The 25,485-nt window shown below is 40.6% G+C and overlaps 1 protein-coding gene across 1 annotated transcript; it reads right to left on the reverse strand.

Moving 5' to 3' along the window:
- Positions 1-643: 643 nt before the first annotated feature.
- clstn3 (calsyntenin 3) lies at positions 644-23,519 on the reverse strand. The gene is made up of 19 exons (XM_053625552.1): positions 23,199-23,519; positions 21,986-22,052; positions 20,565-20,687; positions 19,440-19,650; positions 18,976-19,184; positions 17,687-17,836; positions 16,587-16,772; positions 16,084-16,371; positions 13,152-13,264; positions 11,852-12,011; positions 10,866-10,925; positions 9,729-9,877; positions 9,322-9,470; positions 4,648-4,874; positions 3,429-3,590; positions 2,982-3,127; positions 2,693-2,828; positions 2,392-2,576; positions 644-2,293 (listed from the first exon to the last, which is right to left on the reverse strand). The coding sequence occupies exons 2-19, from the start codon at positions 22,050-22,052 to the stop codon at positions 2,144-2,146; spliced, it is 2,871 nt and encodes a 956-aa protein (XP_053481527.1). The 5' UTR covers positions 23,199-23,519; the 3' UTR covers positions 644-2,143.
- Between the last annotated feature and the right edge of the window lie 1,966 nt (positions 23,520-25,485).

Genomic DNA, 25,485 nt, shown 5'->3' on the forward strand with positions numbered 1-25,485 from the left:
CTCAGAAAGTACAACACGCCAAACCTTGAGTTAGAAGACCATATCAAGTTACATTCTGTCAGCCAAGAACTGACATCTGAGCCTACTGTACATTGGGTACAAGCTCACAGGTCTGATGAATTTCAATTCTTGCTGAGGCACTCTGATGTTAGGGTCAGAGTTTGACACCAACAGCATGAATCCATGGACCCAATGTGCCTTGTGTCAACAGTCCAGGCTGGTGGAGGTTGTGTAATGGTGTGTGGAATATTTTCTTGGCACACTTCAGCCCCTTAATTCCAACTGAGCATTGTTTGAATGCCACAGACTGTCTGAGTACTGTTGCCGACCATGTGCATCAGTCTATGGCCACAATTGATTGATAATGCACCATGTCACAAAGCAAAAGTCATCTCAAAGTGGTTCCATAAACATGACACTGGGATTTAGTATACTTATCTGGCCTTCCCAGACACCAGATCTGAATCTAGTAGAGCTCCTTTGAGATTTGGTAGAACGGGGTATTCACAGTATGAACATGCAGCTGACAAATCTACAGCAATTCTATGATGTCAACATGTCATTCCTGAGCCAGCATTTAGTGTGCTGTTCCTAATAAAGTGAATCTATTGTTTAGGAGCTTAATTCATCACCAACACATCTCTGGCATCATCTGAGTGTTTTTATTATGAACTTTTCAACATAACGTCCTCTTCAGATGGTTATCAATAACAATCAGTTGACAATCCATGTTACTGCATCAATAATAATAAATACAGATAAATGTTCCAGTAGTGACCATAGTAACGGCATATAATAACGCAATTCGTTCCATTCTTCATATCACATTGAAAAACAACAGGCTTTTATTAAGAGACAGGATTTGCACTGTACACTGACACAGACAGAAGAGTAAACACACAGGAGAGCATGTGAGCAGAGGGGGGTTGGGAGAGAAGAGTTGGGAAGAGACATGGCTGCATATTCAGAAAACAAAAAGCGGCAACAGAATTAAATGCTGTGATATGGATGAAGGTAACGGTGGAAAAGTCATGAAAAGAGTTCACGAATTTAAACATAATGTGGCTTCTGCATTACTGAGATTCAAATGTTAAATTTGAATTTACACAATTAGACACACAAATAAATAGACACTCATCAAGCCAATCATGATCATTATTATTACTAATACTATTATCATCATCATCATCATCATCATCATCCTCATCATCATCATCATCATCCTCATCATCATCACTATATACGGTCAGCATTTGTAATTATTACAGAGATAAATAGAAATAGAAAATAACAGCTAGCCCATCTCAAAGTGCAAAGACTAAATGTGGATCGGGGGGGAAAAAAAATGGAACGAACACAAAAAAGTAATAATAATAATAGTAGTCATTTGTATTTCTATACATTTAAATACAATCAAAACTGCCAAGGATGAGCTATCACTCTGATGGGAGTAGTGCTGTAACACAGACTTACAACATGAGTGTGTTTTTACGAGAAGTCGTTCCTTGCAATTGCTGAGAGAAAAAGGACTGGTTACCTGCATATAGCTTATATTAATATCCACACACTCATTCTCTACAACAGTGTATTTGTACAGGAATGTTTTGAGAATAGAAAGAAAAGACAAACTGATTTTAAACTGTACATTATGTGAATGACAAGAGCCAGACTATGGCTGTGGTACTGTAAAAATATGATTAACTTGTAACCTTAACTTCACTATACTTGACTGTAAGTGACTGATTTCTACAGTAATGAAAATCACGGAGCTTACATTCGTCTGTAATAATACCCGGTGCTTGATACAGTGCAATGATCACATTCACTGAAGGTCATTTTTAAACATCATTGTGCCATACATACATATTTTATAGAGTCTTGAGTGAAATGTGGACTAAGCACTGGACCTTGGCGTGAGATGCTATGCATTGTGCATTGCGTGTATGTGTGTGTGTGTGTGTGTGTGTGTGTGTGTGTGTGTGTGTGTGTGGGCATACATTCCAGAGACAATGCATTCACAAAGGCTGATACAAATACATTTATGTTGTGTGAATATATGCAAGTGTGTGGGTCTTATGTTTCATGTTTGTGGGTTTTATCATGGTTTTAAGATTTCATGAGCGTGGCCGTTTATATGCTCGACTTAGTAGCGACGGGGGACGGAATCTCTTCCCTCTTTTTTAATGATGATTCGCTGGTCGTCGGCTGAGTCATCAGGTGACTCAACCACTTCCTCTTCGTCATCGCCTTCCCCCTCTGTATCTGCGGCAATGCCCATGCGGTTCTCATACGACTGATGGGGTTTGAGAAAGAAAAAGGACATGCACTGATTACACAACAGGCCACTTGAGCTATTCAGTCAATTCTAAGTGCGCGCCTGGTCACACTCACCTCCATGGGGTTGACGATAATAGTAAGGGCTGAATCGTCCCATTGGCTGCTGCTCTCTTTGCCAGCTCCTCTGGCTCCCTCTCCACGGCGATGGATGGAGCGGATGCGGAACACGCCGAGGATTACCATGACGACCAAGAACCCCACGCACACCATGATGATGACAGTGGCAGCCCCGGGAACAACTGCAGGAGAGAAGAATTAGGAAATTTCAGAGAACGTGCAGTGTGGGCACTAGGTGTCTGACTGTTGCGCATTGCAGTGCGTGTCAAGTAGGTGATTTTGATGAGTCACTGTGTACCAGAGTTGCGGTGTGGGTTTGGCAGGGTATGTCCGCTGAGCTCTCCTGCATGATGAGACGGATGGAGAAACTGTTGCTGAGAGGCCAAGAGGTGTGATGGGTGATGCAGACTGTCCAAAGAGTGCAGGAAATTGACCTAGGATGAATACAGAACGAAGGATGAAAGGCCTATAATTTGGCAATCGATCTTTTTTTATCAATGTGCATGGAGATGTTTAGCTCATGTGTAAATGCTAGGCAAAGCAAATGTTAGTTATTTATAATAATTCTGAAGTGGTGCTTTTGGTACCTCCAGTGTGAGCTCATTACTCGTGTACCGTCCGTTCATTTCTGAACACGACAGCCTGAATCTCCTCTCGAAGCGGGCAGAGCCTTTTGCTAATCGGTAACGAACAGAACGCAGGATGTCCTCATACACCGAAATGGACTCCGCCCCTAGAAATGCAAATGGTAGAATTAAAAAGAGAAAGAAAAAAGATAAAAAGGTGCATTTGATAGAGCTTGACAGAAGATTTCCAGCATGGTATAGGCAGACTGCCAAGACATGATAAAGCATGACAAACTGTGCGTTGCTTGACCTACATGGCATTTGATTCATTGAGTAATTCCATTTCAGGCAGCTATAGCATCAGAAAACATTAGCCAATATAAAAATAAATCTAGAGAATATTTAAATTTGTTGAAAAATTACACTGAAATATCCGCATTGGCTCTAATATATATAAAAGGAAATCACCTGTGATGGCAATGTAGGCTGTTGTATTGATGATGTCCAGTCCTTTCTCTTTTAGTGCCTCCACGTCAACCAGAAGCTCCTCCTTCTCTGGGTTTAGCTCCTCCCCCAACGGCTGGACCTCACAGCCATCCAGAGTGTGGGCCACTGCGTCTGACATGAGAGCTGATTGAGACGCAGAGAGCGCACACAATTAGTATAAATAAAATACTCGAAAACCACAAGACATAAAGCTCTTTATGCCATATATTGATTGAAATATCCACAGGGAAAACAAAGAGATAGTAATGAAGATCAAGAGCATAGAGCTGTCTATTCCTCTTGCCATGATCCTGCTATAATAAGCACGTAGGCCTAGTGATGCTAGAGCACAATCAGTACGTTTACATGGACAACAATAATCCGATATTAACCCGATTAATACAATACTCTGATTAAGAAACTAGCATGTAAACAGCGATTATTGATTACCTTAATCCGGCTAAAGTCATACTCGAAGTAAACACAAATCGAATTAAGCCATGTGGAGTATTCCTGTTTTAGTCGCATTATCGAAGTGCATTACAGACATGTACACACCTTAAATCACACTATTAACGTCGTGTGGGAGTTTTCACCGTATTTTGCGTGAAAACAGGACACATACACACACGGCAGTACTGAACCGTTTGATGGCAAACAAGAGAGCACGGCTGCGTTCCAAACCGCGTATTTACTTACTATACAGTAGGCAAAATACACATTTATATATAGTAGGTAAATATGTGGTTTTGGACGCAGCCCACGGCCTCAAGCAGTCGTCTATTTGCACGTATAGCATGATAAATAATTAACTGCATTCGAAGCTTCGTAAAATTAAAAACGAAAAACCCAAAACTGTATAGGGTTCCATAACAAAGATGAACTGTATGTTGATACATGAAATTCTGGAGGGAACGTCGGACGGCCTGGTGAAGTAATGACGTGCCATTAATCGATCTATGTTCTAGAACATGTAAAACGGGAACATGAAAGGAATATTCTAAAAGCAACTCATGTAAACACCTTAATCACAATATTGTCCTATTCAGAATGAGGACAATAATTAGATTACTGCTGTCCATGTAAACGTAGTCAATGACTCACTAATGGGTTTTGTCACCTGAAGTGTTTAGCGTAATGGTTAAGTGAAAAAATTGTGAGGGGTTTTGTGGGACATTTTTCAAGTGCTGAGTTTCCTCACCCCCTCCCTCCATGTCCTGGGCGGCGGTGTTCACGGCGTGAGAGAGGGAACAGGCGATGCGGAGTTCAGGGAACAGAGGCACACCACGTGCAGCCTCAAACTCGGGGGCGGGCCGGGCCAGATGAGGCCCGACACCTGAGAGAGAGATCTGAGGAGCGTCAGGCTGAAGCACGACCAGATAACCTTCCAGCTGCCGCAGAGAGAGACAGCCTTCCTCACTAAAGCACCTGTACAAAGAGGGCGAGAGAGGGTACGCTGGTGTATATGAAATACATTTTATTTTAAATCCCAAAACACAAATATTTAATCTATTGCCACCAACACTCTGACCTTCATTCAATTAATCCGAATCAGAATCATATTATTCGCCATATACATTTAGAGCCATTTGGAATTTTTCTTGTTGTTTGGCAGTCTTGGATAAGTTACTTTAAAAAAAAAAGATTAATACATAAATAATTACTAATGACCAATTATATCATTAACATTGTATTTAAATCACTGACTAATTCCTCTGTCTGAATGGTAACTGCATTACACATTACTAATTACTTCTTAAAATCTGTATAAACTGTATAAAAATATAAATGAAACTCTTCTTAGAATTCTTAAAATTTGAGACAAATATGGAATAGTTTCGCCTATTTAGTATAGGTTTATTAAACCATATTTAATACAAAAACATACACAAATGAAATATAAACTGAAATATTTATTTCAAAATATTAACCCAAAGTAATTGGTATATTTCCATTTAACAAAACAGCCACTCGTTTCTGGACATCCTTCAACTTGAGCGACTTCACAGCCACGAACTTGCACACTAGCTAACGAATTTAAACGAGCCGAGTTAAATCAGAACACAAATTTTATCTTTAGATGATAACTTTAGATTTTAAATTCAATAATGTTTTATATAGGAGTTGTGGAATATCTCTACAATATGCAATACAAGTAAATCATAAGTAACTGTAATTAAACGACCTAAAAATGAAGAGAAATCCCTCACTTAATTTAATAAAGTAAAGTAATTTAAGAGCAATGTGTTACAGCCAACACTGGTATTTGATTACAACACACACATCAAAACACCACCATTACCATCCTAATATTACCATCCTAATTACTTTAGTAAGTCGCTCTGGATAAGGGCGTCTGCCAAATGCCATAAATGTACATGTAAATGTCTAATATACAAATATTACACCTTAAGTGGAAATGGTGGGCTCAGTTTTAATTTACATTACAGTGGAGGTAGAAATAGTAGCTGGATGCAGTACAGGGTGCATTAACCGGAGAGGAACAAATGTGATCCATCCATCCATCCATCCATTTTCTATACCACTTATCCTTCAGGATCACAAGGAACCTGGAACCTATGCCAGGGAGCATGGGGCACAAGGTGGGGTACACCCTGGACAGGGTGCCAATCCATCGCAGGGCAACAATCACATACACACACCCATTCATACACTACGGACACTTTGAACACACCAATCAGCCTACCATGCATGTCTTTGGACCGGGGGAGGAAACCGAAGTACCTGGAGGAAACCCCCGAAGCACGGGGAGAACGTGCAAACTCTGCACACACAGGACAGCAGCGGGAATTGAACCCCCGACCCTGGAGGTGTGAGGCAAACGCGCTAACCACTAAGCCTATATATATATATATATATATATATATTATATATATATATTTTTTTTTTTAAATAAATAGTAGTATTTATTAAAAATATTTAAAATAATATTTGTAATAACTTGAAAAATAATTAAAAGGAATAAAAAACCCAAATAAACAAATAATAATAATAACAACAACAACAACAACAACAACAAGCAAGGTGTCTATTGTTGGAACCAGGAATAGAATTATTCGTAAAAACATTTAGTGCAAGATTGCTTGTTACAGCACACAGAGTTAAGATGCATTGGAGTGATTACTGAATGCTGCCTAGCCAGCCTCGTGAATAACTGCCAGTGGAAAGACACCGTTTCGATGACGTGTAGCTTGTGTTAGCAGCGTGTGGAATCGCTTTCCTGATGGTAGTTTTTGGAAAAGGTAATAAGCAGTGTGCAAGGAAACGACGATGATTTTCCTGCTCAGCCTCTTTGTCCTGGCGATGTACAGGTCTTCAAGTGGTGACAGACTGCAGCCGATGATTTTCTCAGCACTCTTGGATAGTCTTAGATACTGCGCTACAGCATGCTCTTTTCTCTAGAGGAGGCCGCACCAAACCAGACAGCAGATGTAAGGATGCTTACTATAGTGGCAGTATAGAATTGCACTAGTATAGCCTTGGGTAGATGGAACTTTGCTGCAAGAACTGCCGTAAGAAATACATCCTTTATTGAGCTTTCGTGTTGACAGATGATGTATGCATCTCCCATTTGAGATCCTGGATGATGGCAGTTCCCAGAAACTTGAACGAAGCGACAGTGCTCACTGATGAATTATTAAGGATGAGTGGGGAGGGGGAAGGGGAAAATGTGTGTCTCCTGAAGTCGATGTGGTTTTACGAGCGTTGAGCTCAAGGTTGTTCCGGCTACACCAGGAAGCTAGTTGATGAACCTCCTGGTAGTACTTTGAGACAAATCACAGTAATGTCATCAGCAAATTAAGCAAATTATAATAGTCCCTGGTGTGACTCACAAGGTGGAGTGTATAAAGCACGAGGCTTTTCTTATTCTGCTGTTAGGCCCCTGGCATTATCGTGCATCCTAGGTGAACGGATCAAGTGGACAGCACCAAGTCCAGGTGTGAACAGGGTCAAATGCGTCTTTGAGATCTGATCACTCAAACCACATTCGGAGGTGGTCTGGGACACGTATGGCAACATCACATTTGTAGCATGAAAGCAAGAGAGCAACGAAGGAGCACTGCGAGACTGTTTGGATATCGCGCTGAATGGTAGCGCTCTCTGCCACTAGGCTAAAGGATAAAAGGTGACTAACAGCTACAGATGTGCCCAAATTATTGCATACCCCTTGCACAATCTGCTAAATCTTACTGTTAAAAAAATGAGGGATGATAAAAATCCCATGTTGTTGTTTATTTAGTTCTGTCCTGAATAAGCTATTTCACATAACAGATGTTTACATATAGTCCACAAGACAAGATAAAAACTGAATTCATTAAAAAAATTAGCCTGTTCAAAAGTTTGCATACCCTTGATTCTTAATATTGTGTCATTACCTGGATTGTGTTTATGTTTTGTGATAGTTGTTCATGAGTCCCCTTGTTTGTCCTGAGCAGTTAAACTGCCCACTGTTCTTCAGAAAAATCCCCCAGGTCCTGCACATTCTTTGCTTTTCCAGCATATTTGACCCCTGTCCAACAGTGGCTATATGATCTTGAGATCCATCTTTTCACCCCGAAGACAACTGAGGGACTCATACACAACTATTACATAAAGTGCAAACATTCACGTATGCTCCAGAAGGCAACACAATACATTAGGAGTCAGGGGGTGAAAACTTTTGAACGGATGATCGGTGTAAATTGTTAGTATTTTGTCTTCTGGGAGATATGTAATTATCTTATTTAGCATCTGAAGGGTAGTACTAAACGAAATGAAGATCTACGAAGATAAACAAAATAATAATTTATACTGATCATCCTGTTCAATAGTTTACACCCCCCTGAATCTTAATGCATCGTGTTACCTTCTCAGCTTGTGATCAGATCACTTGTCTCGCGTGTTAATGCCAGGTGTGAACGGGGATGTAGCTAATAGCCGTCAGAGCTACTAAATGTGTTTTTGCATCCTGCATTCTCCACTACCGAATATCAACTTCCCAATCGCTGATTTCTTTAGACTGGATTAAATCTAACTCACTACATCAGTACTTGTCGATTCTTTTAATGGATCTGCCGTATCAGTTTTCCTGCTTCTTTTGATGCACGGTGAGTTCATTGTTTCACATTTCTCCATAGAGAGAACCATTCGATTAGATCTCCTTTTTCAGTTTCTAAAGCAAGACATTAACTGAACCCACTCCATTGTGAAGCCTAATTGAACGGAAAAGTCAAATTAGGTGTAAAAAAATGGAACGTTGATGCATAAATTAGACCACACTTTCAGCGGACTTCACTAGAAAGAAAAGAAAAAAAAAAAAATACAGAAAACACATTTCATGTATTTCAAAGATGAACCTTAAAACAAATACTAAAACATGACCTGTATTTGTACTTACCAACAACATCAACCATTTTCAAGAGGATTTTAAGTGTATACTTAATCCAAACCTCAGCAGCTTGGACATAAGGTTGAAAGTTCAGGAAGTAAAAGCTCTCTGACTTTAATAAATAGTCAAAATATTATTGTGCACATTAAAATAACAGGCCTTATACTTAATAGATTATGTTCATTAGAAATTAAATCTGTGTTGAGGGAGTCTGTGGAATGTATTTGAAAGTAAATGGTGTCCCGGGCTTTTTCTATTATATTAAAGAATATTATTTGTTACTAATATAAATTATTCGGTAACTCAAGTGAAACTAAAAGGACTAAAAGTGAAACTTGACTGGCCAACAAGGTTCTGGAAGTTTAAGTGGTCTAGGAAGGTGATTAGCAACAATTTCCTGCTTTCAACAACTACATTTCATAGAGTTAAATTTTGCACTTCCTGTAATAGACACTCACACACTTGAATGTGTGCAGGTGGATTTACCTGAGAGATGTACTGAGTTTGAGAGGACGCACTCCAGGTGTGGCAAACCGCAGAGAGTTTCTGTACGTCACCTGCTGAACTGCTCGGTTAAAGCTCTCGATATCGTCTCCCTCCAACACCAGCACTGACTGACTGGGGTTCACGTGAACCTGAGGAAACATGAGCATTGCAATGTAGGGGCAAAGTAGTTCAGTATTTTTAAGAAGCGCAACACTACGACAACTGAACAGCCACTTTACTTGCTTTAATTTCTGCATAAAATATTAACCGTTTATAAAAACAAAACAAAACAAAAAAAAACATTAAACGTTGCATAGATGGTGTACAAACAATTTGGACTTAAAAGTAAAGTATAAAGAGAGCGAACAAAGGGAGTGCAAAGTGGTCATAGTGTTCTGTCATAATACCTTCATGCCAGAGCCAAGGCTCTCAAGATCTCCAAAATCCAGACCCTCCCTGCAGGCGTACAGACACTCCACCACACTGTGAGGCTCCACACTTCCTGGTCGCACTGTTACGCCCGACAACAAGCCACGGTAACCACCCACAAACCTCCCTGAAGGTTGTGAGGAGACAGCAAAAAGACATACAAGATGTTGAATCTGTGGACTCGTCAGGGGAAAAAAATTATGAAGCCATATTTAAATATTCAGTGCTTAATACATGTTAAATGATATATATATAAATAATTTAAATATATATTAAGCACTGAATGAGATTTTGCGAGCACAGAAATGAACGCAAGATCGTGCAAACACCGCAATATTCGGAGGAGCTTGCGATTTTTCAAAATTACAGCAGATTTTCTGCAGATTTGGGCCAAGACGCACCATGTGACATCACAACGCGCATTCAGCCAAAGCCCTTTCGATTCATGTACGTCGAACACGAGTACAGCTTAAAGGTCTCAATTACCAACAAACATCACTGCAAAAGACCATGCAAAACAATTTCGTCCAATTGCAATTTCAACAATGCAAGTAGTTTTCCACAAAAATACAAACAACAAAAAATAAACCCACAAAATACTCCGAGAGTTGCATGACAAATTTTTTAAAAAGCCGCAGCAAAATCAAGCATTTTTGGCCATAACGATCACAAAAAAACCCTCTGCGAAATCCTTTACGGACTGAAAAATGTATGACGTGACTGCCATTAGCTACGAAATGAAGAAAAATCTGTAACTAAGCTCAGTGTTGGCAAATGACCAACATTCTCGTTCCGTAATATTTCTGTTCAACAAACCGTCTTCAGCAAACCCTCACCGCAAGACAGTCTGCTAGAATTTCTTTACAAGAACAAATAAATCAGTGTTGTAAGAGAAAAGAGGCTTAACCTGCACATTTTGGTAAAAGTGAACTGCTATTTGGCTCAGGATCTTAACCATACCATCTGTGAAATAATAAGCACTTAAAGTAGTGATGGTTGGATGGCCTGTGCTGATCTCCTATTGCCCACAATGATTCCTAGCTGCAGAGGAAAAGAAACCTACCTCTCTCTTTCTCTCTCTCACACACACCTCTACTTAAGAGCTCATAACTCACTTGTGTCCATGCTTTGAGGGATGCTGTTGTTAAGAATATCTTTCTGCTTGTTCTCTGGCTCTAAAGAAAGTGAGAGATGGAGGAAGAGGAAGAGGGGAAAGGCAGAAATGTAAAAAATAAAAAAATTAGAATTAAAAAATGAGAAATCATATAGAAATTATATAGTGTAAATACAGTCTATGAATCACAGCACAAAAGTGAAGCATCAGTGCTGATGGATCTGATTAACACACACTGCAGCATAGAAAAGGAAAACAGCAGCAGGAGATTAAAAGCCTGGCTGGGCATCTGTTCTGTTTTGCTGAATAATAAATCAACTGAATGGTTTTAATATCAGACAGAAACTTACACACATTGCAATTAAAGAGAAAAAACACCAAGCTGTCATCAAGCTGCTGGAATGTTCCTAACTGGCTGTTTATTTCTGTTTAGCACTGACTGACTGAGACACACACACAAAATTAAATTAACACACACTTCAGTCAGTGAATTTTCACTTGGGACCACTATATCAACTTAACTTACAGTGGTGCTTCAAAGTTTGTGAACCCATTAATTTTCTATATTTCTGCACAAATGTTACCTAGATCATCATCAGACTTACACACACACACACACACACACACACACACACACACACACGTCCTAAAAGCAGACAAAGAGAACCCAATTAAAACACATGAGACAAAAATGTTATACTCGGTCAATTATTTATTGAGAAAAATGAGCCAAAAGTACATGAACCGTTGCGTTCAGTATGTGGTGTGCAGCTATTACTGCAAACATAAACTAAACATTTCCATAACTGTTGATCAGTCTTGTCCTAATTTTGTCTCATTTGTTTATCTGGGTTCTCTGTGTAAAAATATAGAATATCCTAATGGGTACACAAACTTTCAAGCATCACTGTACTTTTGTCTACTCACACACACACACACACAGTTTCTGTCTTGCACTGTAGTTAGCAGTTGCTTTAGTACACATACCCCAACATGCTCCAATCACCAGCCTCTGATGTGGGGCTGGGTTAGGGATGGCGCCATTGTCATGAATGAGTGCAGGGTCAAAGGTCACGCCATCTACGTACAGTGTGACGGAGGGGAATTGCACACTAAGAGATAAGTGATGCCACTCGCTGTCACACACCTGTGAGGAACAGAGGGCAAAAGGTCATCAGGGATCTTATACATTCCATACCAAATGAGTATGTACACCACCACCCATAATGTATATATACACTACATGGTCATTCCATTTCAAGTGGTCCAATACAGGTTGCTTGATCATTTTGAATTTTTCAAAATGATTTTGAGTGATTACCTCTATACATTTGCATTGCAAAATGGTTGGTTTAACTACGACGGCCATCTTTGTGTCATGGCACAAAACACATTTGGGCTGTTTACGGAAACCTCAATATCTCGTTTCAGGATGGTCCTAGCTCCTTGGAACAAAAACTGATCTCTAGCGCACATTACGAGGTACATAAACATATATAAACATTTTGCACATTTTGTCTAATAGAAGTGCTCAAGATTACTCACTCACAGTTCCACTTTTAGGGTCAATATATAATGGGAAGTGTTAAAGTCGCGATCTTAATTTTTTTTATGGAGGACTTGTTGCTGTGAAATTTTCACAGTAACAAGTCATCTACAGTAGCATTCTGCTGTAAAAAAACTGATTTTGCAATTCCACTGGTTACAGAGCTAGGGCTAGCAGAATTCTGGGGAAAAGCCTACTTTAGGGGCAAGGGTAAAGGTTGTTTATTTGTCACATACATATCACATACGGGTGATTTAATGTTGTGAAATGTTTTTCCTTAGTTACTCGTCCCACAGTGCAAAAACAGACCAACAATGACTAAAGGATATACACACATTTAGTTAAAATAAGAAAATATGTAATATAAGCATAACAAATGATAAAAATGAAGACTGTTTTACAGTAATTATGTTTATGATTGACATACAAAATGCTTATGCTTATAAATGATGTCTAAAATGTTACTACATTTGATATTGGAAAATAGAAATGGGGAAAAATTAAAAACGGCCAAGCAACCCACTTTACAATTATTGGACCACTTGAGATGGCCTGACCCTACAGACTATAACTAATGTCTCCACATCTCATATTACGTAACTAATCAAAAGTCGGCCAAAGAAATAAATACACAACCACACGAATAGAAAACTGTTTTTCAGGATCATTGAATGATCCCTATATACAAATTTATGCTTGTTAATATTTATGTTATATACAGCATGCATTTCTGTAATTTACCTGTTCAAGCTTCCAGAGGAATTTAACTGGCCGCGCAGCTGAGACATCCGGCCAGTAAAACAGAGACAGACGGCAGCCGTGCACGGACAGAGAGTAGTGTGAATATGAGTCATCTGTTAATAAATAAAAAACACACACTGTTTACTCATCAGTATCTGGCTTCACACTTACTTCATGGCATTCTATATTCATTTATGCACAATTTTCTTCCTAGCAGGTGACAGAAACCAGGGAAGGAAGAAGGCATGTCCTTTCAGATGATCAGTTACACAGCAGCTCAGTGTGTGTGTGTGTGTGTGTGTGTGAGTGTGTGTGTGTGTGTGAGAGTGAGGGAGAGAGAGAGAGAGAGAGAGAGAGAGACACTCTTTCCTGTGACTCAGCTTAATAATGGTAGGAGGAGAACAGCGCTTTAGCTGGATAAGCCATTTCACAGGCCTCATGAATAACAAAGTGAACGCAAAATCTGAGAAAACTGCATGACATGAACATAGAAAAATAAGTTGGACAAAGGATGCATAGGATAACTGTCAGAATTATTAGCGCCCTTCAAGAGAATGGGCAACAGTGATTGTGTTGAATAAACTTTACAACCCACTTATCTTTCCTCTAACAAAACCTCATTGTCACAGTAAATTAGAGGCCATAACAGAAAAAATCTGGAATGACTTCTCGGTTATGGGCGACTGCATACAAGAAAGAGAACCCAAACCCAGGCTGATGGATCACTAGGACTTTAAGGTCTGATTTGCAGCTTGTAGTCTAAAAGTCTCGTGAAGACGTCTGACAAATTTCCTTAAGTACTAGGATACTCAAGATAACGTCTGCCAGAAAAATAAGACAGACAGTTAGACAGATCAACACAGAAATGGGTGTGGCACACAAAACCAATGTTTTGCAGTGGCCATTTAAACCCTGTAATCTGTAGCAAAGATGGCAGTCCACATACTCAAACTCATATTATATATATAAAAAACGTGTTATCATATATTCATTTTCCGGTTGACAATTTTCATTTCAGTGTTTGGCAAGATTTATTGTTTGGAATCAGTTACACTAAAATTATAAATTGGTTTCAGATATCTACTTAATACACACTCACTGAGCACTTTATTAGGAACACCTGTACACCTACTCATTCATGCAGTTATCTAATCAGACAATCGTGTGGCAGCAGTGCAATGCATAAAATCATGCAGATACGGGCCAGCAGCTTCGGGTAATAATCAACCATCAGAACGGGGGAAAATATGTGATCCAAGTGATTTTGATCGTGGCATGATTGTTGATGCCAGATGGGCTGGTCTGAGTATTTCTATAACTGCTGATCTCCTGGGATTTCCACACACACAACAGTCTCTAGAGTGTACACAGAATGATGCAATAAAGAAACACCCAGTGTATAAATGGCAACCCTTTATATCATATTTTATGAAGTTACAAGCACTTCCCAATTGACTCTTGTTGGATTTTACAACATTTAAACAACCGGATATAGATATTGGTTAGCCATGATGAGCCTGGGTGGGGTGGGTGGGGGGCTGTTAATTGACTGTACTCTTTAATTTTGATTTTCTTTTCTACACTATGTATGCATGCATGTATAAAAAAAATGAGAATGGTATTATTTCTATGTGACAGGAAGTATGTTTTCTTTCTCAATAAAAATATTTTTTGGGAAAAAAAAAAAATTTATATATATATATATATATATATATATATATATATATATATATATATATATATATATATATATATATATGCCTTGTTGAGAGGTTATGGGAGAATGACCAGACTGTTTCAAGCTGACAGAAAGGCTACAGTGATTAAGATAATCACTCTGTACAATCGTGTTGAGCAGAAATGCATCTCAAAATGCACAAGTTGAACCTTGAGGCAGATGGGCTACAACAGCAAAAGAGCATATCGGGTTCCACTTCAGTAAGCCAAGAACAGAAAGCTGAGGCTGCAGTGGGCACTGGCTCACTAAAACTGGACTGTTGAAGACTGGAAAAATGTAGCCAGGTCTGATGAACCTGGATTTCTGCTAACGCACACAGATGATAGGGTCAGAATTTGGCACAACAGCATGAATCCAAGGACTCAACCAGTCAACAGTCCAGGCTGGTGGAGGTGGTGTAATGGTGTGAGGAATGTTTTCTTGGCACACTTTGGGCCCATTGATACCAATCAATCATCGCTTGAATGCCACAGCCCATTTAAGTATTGTTGCTGACCATGTACATGCCACATACCAACATGGCCACAATTTACCATTTTATAATGGCTACTCTCAGCATGATAATGCACCATGTCACAAAGCAAAATTAATCACAAACTGGTTTTCAATGTTCTTGGTGTTCAGTGTTCTTCAGTGATCTTCCCAGTCACCGGATCTGAATCCAGTAGAACACCTCTGGGATGAGGTAGAACGGGAGATTCGCAGCATGAATGTGCACCTAAAAAATCTGCAGGAATTGTGTGATATAATCACATCAACATGGACCAGAATCTCAAAGGAGTGTTTCAAACATCTTGTGGAATCCATGCTGTGAAGAATTGAGGCTGTTTGAGAGCAAAGGGAGGCTCTAGCCAGTATTAGTATAGTGCTCCTTATAAAGTGCTCAGTGAGTGCAAGTTTTAGGAAAACATTTAATGTTAAAAAAACACTGTATTGCAAATAAAAATATACAGCATTCCTATACTGCATGTTTAAACTAAATATATATTATTTACATTAAATATATCTATGATTTTTTTTTCCACAATACAATAAAATATTGCTCACTCATGTTACTTGTTTTGAATGACATTGTTGTTTATTTTCAGCAAGGGTATCAATAATTCTGGAGCTGACCATTATGTACACACACATTAAAAATGACGACTCAGTAGACCTAATGAGAAAGATGAAGCGATTAGGAACACAACTGACCATTTTTCACAGTGCTGCACACAATTGTTTCCTCTTCTTTACGTGCTCCTCTTGCCTGATTGGCTGTTGGCTGAGTGCTGACCCCACCCCTTCGCATCCACAGCTGGAGGGTGAAGTGGTCTCCTGGAACTGTTGAGGTAACAGAGTCGGGAACCACGGCAACATGGGTGGAGCCGTTGAAAGAGAATACCAGAGACGAGTCAGAAGAGGGAAGGGTGGGCAGTGCAGCTGTCCAGTTTGCAGCGGGCGATGGAGGTGGGAGCAGGTCAACCTCACCCCTTACAGCACCTGGGCAAAACATATTTCATGTTATAACAAAATTCGTGAGAATTCCATAATTTCGTTAAATAGAGGGGAAAAAATGCATTGTAACGTCTTGTAATTAATTCTCATCTTGTGAAGCAAAATCAAGCAATCCTCAGTGTTGATCTGCTAGTGCTAGTAATAACTCTGTACACAAGAATGGAAAACGAAAATGTATTCTTATAACAGCAGCTCCTCACCACAGAGCCTCCTTACAGACCGGTCAGAATAACTATCACGGTCACAGCCTTTCCCAATATGGCCAGTCTGAAGCTCCACAGTGGCCTGGATGTTCCACACAGTCTCTTCACAGGTCTCCAGGCGCAGGCTGGGGAAGAGGGGGATGCTTCCCGAACCAGGTGTGTACTCGACTCGCTTCGACCAGCCTGAGATAGGAGTACATTGCAAATACATTATACAGAATGAACAGCTGATGTGCTGGAAATAGAAAACGATAAGTAGAACCAGCTACATATGTTAAAATATACCAAACAAATATTTTTTTCCCCAGAGACAAAGGTAGGGTTCATATATTTCTGTAATAATGAAATAAAATAAATAGATAAATAAATAACCACACCCCACACACCCCAACAACAACAAGAAAAAAAACCTTCTGGCTAAGCCCATGGCCACTTCAGGTTTAAATACAGCCCTAATATAAACCATAAAAAGCAAGGTCAAGGCTCCTCATTATGGGGAATTTGGTCCCCCCATATAGACATTAAAAACACGACCTTACAACAAATAGTACTAAAAATTCTTTTTTTAAAGTCAGTTTCTTTTTCTTACATCCATCCAGCCTATCCAACACAGGGTTGCGGGGAGCATACCCATTCACACATTACGCACAATTTGGAAATGCCAATCAGCCTACAGCGCATGTCTCTGGACTGGGGGAGGAAACCAGAGTACCCGGAGGAAACCCACGAAGCACGGGGAGAACATGCAAACTCCAGGCACACAGAGCAGCGGTGGGATTTGAAGTCCCAAACCTGGATGTGTGAGGTGAACGTGCTAACCACTAAGCCTATATACAATTAATATATTTAATAAATAGTAGCCCCCTTGTAATGTTCTTTTTAATACTAATCAAACAAAACATTTTTTTAAACAATTTTTTCTTTTTAATAGACTTTTTTCAAAGGCAAACAGTCAAGGGTCCAACCAATTATTTTCATGCAAATTTTGAATAAAAGAAAAAAAAGGCCTTGATGGCAATGGTAATAAAATCAGCATAATTCATTTGTTTGTTCTATCGAGGTAGACCATAATTTGGAGTAAAAATTTAATTCCGTACCAATCCAGCCAGGTTTGCAGGAAGGTTTCACGGTCACTACGACCTGGGCATCAGCCTGAGCTCGATTCTTCCCACAGTCAAACGCAGTCACCCAGAAGCTGTGAACACGCTGCTTTTTTGAGTCTAAAGGTTCAGTGTTCTTAATGTTTCCTGAGAGAGAGAGAGGTTACTCGCTGACACGCAAAGAATGTAACAAAGAGGCAGAAATCTGCAGGTTCTTTATTAAAACATTTCAACAATGTAACCAACAAAAGAAAGGCTGCATCAGCAGGGATTTATACATGGAGGCAAAAAGGCTAAGATATGGACTGTATGTGCAAAACGAATAGTCTGAATAGTTCCAGAGACGTCAAGTACAATTATTTAATCAAACAAAATGTCTCTGAAAAGGTATAAAAACCTCACACTTGCTCAAAAAAGAAATTCAAATGCAAGCACAGAAGAAGCATGTTGACAGAAAAGAGGTGAAAGACAAAAAAACGAGAGAGTAAGATGGCCGTGTAAACAGGGAGCAAGGGCATTCACCCAGTGGTGCCTGGTTCAGCCTGTCCCAAATTACCAGTCGAACCCCACACAGCCTGGCACAGAAATCTACAAGGTCATCACTAAAAAAAAAAAAAAAGCTATCAGCTCTCTCCCACTCTTTCTCACCTTCCCATGACCCTCTAATATTCTCTCTCCTTTCACATGTTCAACCTGCCTTCCGTGCTCGGTTCCTTCCCTCTTGGCTCTTATCACATTACAAAATGTCAGTTATTGATCTTCCGGGTTCTTCATCAGGACTGTGAGAGACTCTCATCTGCACTGCATGGATATCAAACCCAATCCTCAGTCTTACTTCAGCTTACAGGTTAAAATAAATAAATAAATAAATAAATAAATGTAAAAAATAAAAAAAAGAGCTACTAATCACATCTACCTCAGTTCTTTTACTAAGATAGAGCAAAATAAACAAAATAAATAAAAACAGACAGTATGACAAAAGCTGGATGGAAGGATAGAAGAAAGGAAAAAGGGAAAAAAAGGTGAGTAATGACAGCCTCAAGATATTCATTTTGCCTCATTCAACACTGTAAGTAAACACACAAACCCATAGACTATACTGAATATTTCATAAACTGTCTTGTATAATAATAAATTGCACGCCGTATATGGTCTATTATGAATTCCAATGATGTAAATGAGATGAAATCAAACAAAGTAGAGGAACACGGCAAAGGGTGGAAATCTATCTTCAAAAAAGGTTTCCATGCAGAAAATACAGAAAGCCTGGGACTTGTAATTCTCACCATCGTTGTCGATTGCAAACGGGACATTGGGCGTGATGATGTCGTAGAAGCAGATCTGGCTGTACTGAGGTGAGCAGTCGGCGTCCAGAGCCTCCACGCGCACGATGCGATCAAAAAGGCGACCCTCTGGGACAGATGCCTCATAACGCCGCTCGACGAACACCGGGGAGAACTCGTTCACGTCATTCACACGCACGTGCACCGTGGCCCTGTTGGAGGGGGAAAAGGAGAAATTAAGATGAACAGAGGTGTTGAGAAGGAGAAATAGAGACAGGGAGAATTCAGAGGACGAGTTTAAAAAGGTAAGAGACACACACAATGGACAGAAATAGCTGACAATGGAATATTACCCCCCATGAGCTCTAAAACATGATGGTTGTACAGCTTTACAATCTGAGAGGTGTGTCTGTACAAAACATCGGTCCTCTGAAGGCCTGATGTTTGGAGTACTGAGTTTCTCTTACTTATGTGATTTCTTGCTGTTGGTGCCATCAGGTCCCTCTCCACAATCATAGGCCTGGATGGTAAAGCTGTGTTCCCTCTGGCTCTCGCAGTCCAATGGCTCTTTGGAGCGAACAAGGCCCTCGCCAGTGGAGCGGTCCAACACCACGGCCTCGAACTGAGCCGAACCAGAACCGCCTGGGCCATTGTGCACTCGGAACCCACAGATCTCGCCTAAAGAACGAGAGAGAGATTGGAAGAAAGCTGATGAGGAGGAACGAAAGAGCCAAACCAAAGGAAAGTGCTATAGGAAGGGCAAGTGGAAATAGAATCTGGGTGGGGTAACAAGGAGGGAAGGATTCTTCTTCCCTCATCCAACATTGCAAACATTCTTCAAATACCAGACATACACAAATACAAATATTTATTATTATTGTTATTGTTATTATTATTATTATTATTATTATCATCATCATCATCAACAACTAGTAAATATTGTCAAATAAAAACAGAAGCCTAGAAAATTAAAGGTCAGAAATCGAAACCTAGAATTTCTCCCCACTATAATTCATAGCATCGTAATCCAGGCTAGAGGAGTGAAGCCGCCTCCGGAAGCCTAAAGAGCTCAGTCGTGCATGAACGTGCCTCTGTGGATGCTGGGTCAGCCTGCGGAGAGAGCAGGCCAGGCACGCCTGATCTGTCCGTAAATTTTAAGCAATTTGTGTAAACACTGGTGTGTAATTACTTCCTGCTGCACTAAACCAACAGCCCTTTGCTCCAAACTGCCCCCGTGTTAAATCAACAGTAATCTTGTGAATTAACTCAACCTGTGTGTATACAAGCAATGACAGTGCAACAAAATTGACGTAGCAGCTGCTACCGCATGCAGTTATGACAATGGTATAAATCAATTTAGAAGATGTAATTATTTTATAGTTATTTTGAATAACAAGCCCGTAGAACAGCTGACGGTTAAGGGATACAGAGCTGAGGTGTAAAGGTTACAGAGCAGTAAAGGTTACAGGGCTGAAGTGTAAAGGTTTCAGAGCTCATGCGTAAAGGTTACAGAGCTGATGCTTGACAGTCAAAGGGTGGCTCAAAAACGATAAACTCTTGCTGACGTGTATCTCAGTGCTTGTATGCATTACCTGCATAGTGAAGAGGAGCATCTTTATCCAGGGCAAACAGAGGTGGGTTCAGCAGGACAGTGTTGTCGTTCTCCATGACGATACCCTGATACTCGGTCTCGATCCATGGCTTGTGTTTATTGGCTGAGAGGAACGAAGAGAGGGACAAGGCGAGAGTGCGAGAGCATTTAGAATGTTCTGCATTTACGGATTTAAAAGAGACCATGGACATGAGTAAATCTCACGTATACACGTATACAATCATAATCATCACCCAACCATATGGTACAGACACATACACACACACATGCAGCCATGCAACTAACATACACAAACACAATACACAAACACAGGTTCATCGCTCGAACACAGTGAACGGCTCACTCCGATTTGATTTCCCCCTGAAAAGCACTTGAGCACACGCATCAGTCTGCAGCAGTGCTCCGCTACACCTGCAGCCACAGATATGTGAACACGAGCTGGCTGAATGAGTGCAAAAAAAACATGTCCTATGTAACCTATACGGGCAAATGCCACAATAAAAATGGAAAATACTCTTGCCGGGAGGTACCGCATACAAATCTGTGAGGCCAAAAGAATCAATCGAACTGTGTTAGGATGGCAATGTTTCGTGAACCGAATTTGCACTGCTGTAATAGACTGCTCAAGATGGCAGCATATACAGCATAATGCATATTCACAGCATGATTTAGCATTCTGCTCTGGCAGGACAGAGTGAGGATTTATCATGTGCAACTGCCGACCACTCCGCCGTGTCTCAACTCCCGTTCTCTTTTGGGCTTTTCTCTCTGCCTCTCCCTCCGCCTTTCTTCCTCGTTGGCATTCCTAATGTAGCATTAATCTGAGCATCGGGTTTCTGGATTACTCTGCCGATTACAGATTGAGACTTGAATTTCCAGCTGTTCTTGTGCGCACTGGCTCGCTCCACCAGTCCCCACAGCCCATCTCTCTCTCTACTTATTTTTCCACCAGAGAAAACGCAGTAACGCTTTTGAACCCGTGTTCGGGCATCCTCTCCTCGCAGCCAGTCACAACACTGTAAAACAATGCTACGCTGCAATACTGAAATATGTTTGGCTTTGATGATTTTCAGTTGTCCATCCATCCGTTTTCCATCTCTAGTAGTGGCACTTCCTAGTATTACTAATCGACTGGCCTATTCACTGACGTTCGCAGCACATGGATTAGCCCATAAATCAACGTCACAAAAAGCTCAACGAGCTCAGCTACGCCGTTTAAAGCTGATATGATGCACGTGATTCATTCAAGGGGTCAAGGGTTACAGCTGGCACTAAATGATTTTTTTTTAATGAGTTTTCGCGTCTCCACAACCGGTTGTCCATCACGTCATGGTTTTGCAGGACAGCTGTCATTATTCAAATCACTCATAATCGACATGCAAAAGGATGGAGGCCACTGACCTTTGTTGCCATGGGCAACGGCAGTCAAGCAAAAGAGGAGAAAGGAGAGGAAACTCATTCCGGCCATCTGAGGGAGGAAGGGAGAGGAAGAAGGGAGGGGACATGGAAGAAGACATGCATTAAACTGACATCTAAAGGCAGAAGCATGGACAGAGGAGCGCAAGTACAGAGAGAGAGAGAGAGAGAGAGGGAGAGAGAAAGACACACACACACACACACACACACACACACACACACACACATATCCACGCCTGTATCACACACCGGGGTCTCGTCCTCGTTAAACGTGCGTTTTATTGGCACTCGGTTGCTAGCTTTAAATAAAGTAACATGATCGATTGCTCAACACCAGCACCATGCTGGAGCTCTGTCAGGGTCCTCGAACTCGGCCTGTCTGTTCCAGAAATACACAAACTTTGCACGCTTTAATGTCAAATGAAATTCTGCTGGATTAAGTGATGTATCATTATAAACTGCATAAATCAGACACATTGTTAAACACAGGTGCTGCATGTGTGCAGTCTGAGTGCTGACTCTATGGTAGTAGGATATATCCTCCAGCTACTGTAGACAACATTACATCATTTATATATCATATCATATACCATATCATAAACCATATCTCATATGAACTGGCCTTAACCTCAACATCGAGCTATTCTCAACGGGTCCTCCTATAAATATCTTATATTAATATAAAGATATTTATAGCCTCATTTGAATTAAACCGTGTAGAAATCTTATGAAATGCCATGGTGGACCAGGACCCGCACTGTCCAGGCTCGTGCTCAGGTAAACACCTCCACACTGGCGTACTAATCTCACTCGGTATGATAGTATGCAGTCTTGGACGAGGCCGACAGCTGATACTGGCCATTTTGTGCCTCGTGTACGGCCAGAAAAAAACCTTACAAGTGATGCCAGAATGGTGTGTGTGTGTGTGTGTGTGTACCTCCAAAGCAGTGTCAAGGTTAAGGCTCGCTCTCCTACCTGAACGAAAACGCGACATTGAGCTGTTAATGGAAACGCGGAGCGTCGTAACGTTACACATGCGACATTTACTCAGCGATTTTTAAGCAACTCCAAAGCCCCGTACAGCTGATACTGACAGTCTGTTAGCAAAAGGAAGGAAGGTAGAAAGAGAAAGAAAAAAAAAAAAAGGTAGAAAGGTAAATGAGCCGTTATTTGAAAATGATAGGAGATGCGACGTTACCGTGAGGTGCGAGTTGGTACCCGAGACAGCCTCCTCCTCAGCGCCTCCGACTCACACTCACTCTCTCTCTCTTTCACTCACTCACTCAGTCACTCTCACACACACACACACACTCTCTCTCTCTCTCTCTCAACGCAGCGCCAACAGGCTAACAGGTGCACTGAAATGTACTGAAAACCCTAAACTAGTGCGTGAAATTGGGACGTTAATGGATGCAGGTGCCTGTTTCCCGTGCACTAGTCATTATTTTCAGTAGGCTCAGTACGAGAAAGACGGGAAAAAAATTGTCTGAGTGATATAAGAGCGCCGCCACCCAGGCCCACCCAGCCCCTCCCACTAGAGTTCTTTCCAAACCACGCCCACACTGCGTCTCTCTCTCTCTCTCACACACACACACTCTCTTCTTCTGTCTCCCCTCAGTGTATCCGGAATGATTTCACCTCATCTAGAAAGCCTAATCCGTATCATCCATCCCAATTCCCACTTCCTCCTCTGCGGCATGATTGACAGCTGAAGATTCCCCTCTGGTCCCGCCCCCTTTCCGTCTCCCGACCCCATTAGGCCAGACTGCATAATGACGTCATCGCTCACAGGCTCCTACGCTAAAGACTCGGGCTGTGTTCCAAACAGCACACTAACGCTCTTACTAGTACATCAAAACAGCTTATTTTACATCTTCTTCTTTTTATTTACAGTAGGCCTATTTATTACGGAACTATGTGGTTGCGGATGGAGACTAACAGGAGGGCAGACCAATGTGCATTTCACTCGGAAATTATTCAAGGCTACCATACTGCTTTTCCTGCTCGAACACACGTGATCAGCTAATTAATAGCCTTTCCTGAGAGGGTATGTTAAAGCAGGGAAAAGACTCCATGTGCTGGACCAGGGTTGGGAAGCTGTGAATTAGTGGACAGTCTTGACCTCTGGGTGTTATATGGCCAAGCTAAAAAAAAAAAATTTATTACAGTGTAATGAATAGGGGAAAGAAAGTACACCCTCCTTCAGTTTTATTTATCAGGGCCTTAATAAAAATGATGTGGTCCTCACCAACTCCTATAAACAAACATAACCTGAGGTGACAAAAAACACCACCACCACAACAGATTTCACTATGTAGTAATTTTTTTCCCCTAAAGTAAACCAACATTCAGAAACTAGGTGGAAAAAATATGTACACCCTTCCTATTTCACAATCATTAAGAGAGTAATTAGCAGCCAGGTTTTACTAAGGAAAGTTATTATTGAAGATTAGTTAATAATCAAGAAGGGTGACTACCTCTAAAAAAGTAGTTTGGTGTCTACAAAGGGAGAGGCTTCAAAGATAGTTGCCAATCTTTGCAGTCCCTTCTCTCCAAAAAGAATATGGAGCATGACTTCTATCTGAACAAACCATAATTGTTTTGGGTCAATATCCTTTGGACTGATGAGACCAAGGTAGAGATGTACAGAACTGAACACAGCGCATCACCACAAACACCCCATACCAACTCTCATGGTGTTGGAATGACCAAGTCAAAGTCCAGACCTCAACCCCATTGAGATATTGTGACAGGATCTTAAAGCTGAAGTGCAGAACATTTTTGGGGGGTTAAAAATGAACAAAAATCAATTATTGAGCAAGTTCGTAAAAGTGTTCAAAACTGTTTTCTTACTCTATCCTGATGCACAACAGTAAGCTTATAATAATGATTTATAAATTGAGCTGTCGGGTCGGATTTCGAGACGTTTCACATCATTCATGTTCGCGTGCTAACGTCACATCCTCAAACAGAAAGAAGAAGATCCGGCTACTATATCATGTGTGTGGGGGCTGAGGATGGTGGAGTGTTTGTAGCTTGTTTTTACAATAGTTGCTTAGAATTGAAACTTGTCATCTAGATGAATGCTTTAATCTGGAGAGTTCTAAAGGCAATCATCGTTGACATCTGGGGAATCAGCTGTTATCAAAACCAAGAAACCTCGAACTGTGGAGAGTCTGCAGTCAAAAAAGAAAGGGACAGAGCCCGTGCTAAAAGGAGAATAAATATCGGCATAGCTTTTGAGAAGTGGTGAAAACTCTGAGATCTGAAGGGATTGAAGACTGATGCAGAGATGGATTTTCAGTAAGACATTTCAGTGGCTCAATAGGTATCTAGTTAGCATTAGTGTACTTGTTCACTTGATTCTGCTAGGTATTGAGTTTATGTTGTTTTTTTGTTTTGTTTTGCTATGGTCAGAGTGGTAAATTGCACTTATTTTATGCTAACTATGAGAGAGAGCTGAGAGAGAGAGAGAAAGAGAAAAA

The sequence above is a fragment of the Ictalurus furcatus genome, chromosome 1 (genome assembly GCF_023375685.1).
Source record: "Ictalurus furcatus strain D&B chromosome 1, Billie_1.0, whole genome shotgun sequence".
Lineage (NCBI taxonomy): Eukaryota > Metazoa > Chordata > Actinopteri > Siluriformes > Ictaluridae > Ictalurus > Ictalurus furcatus.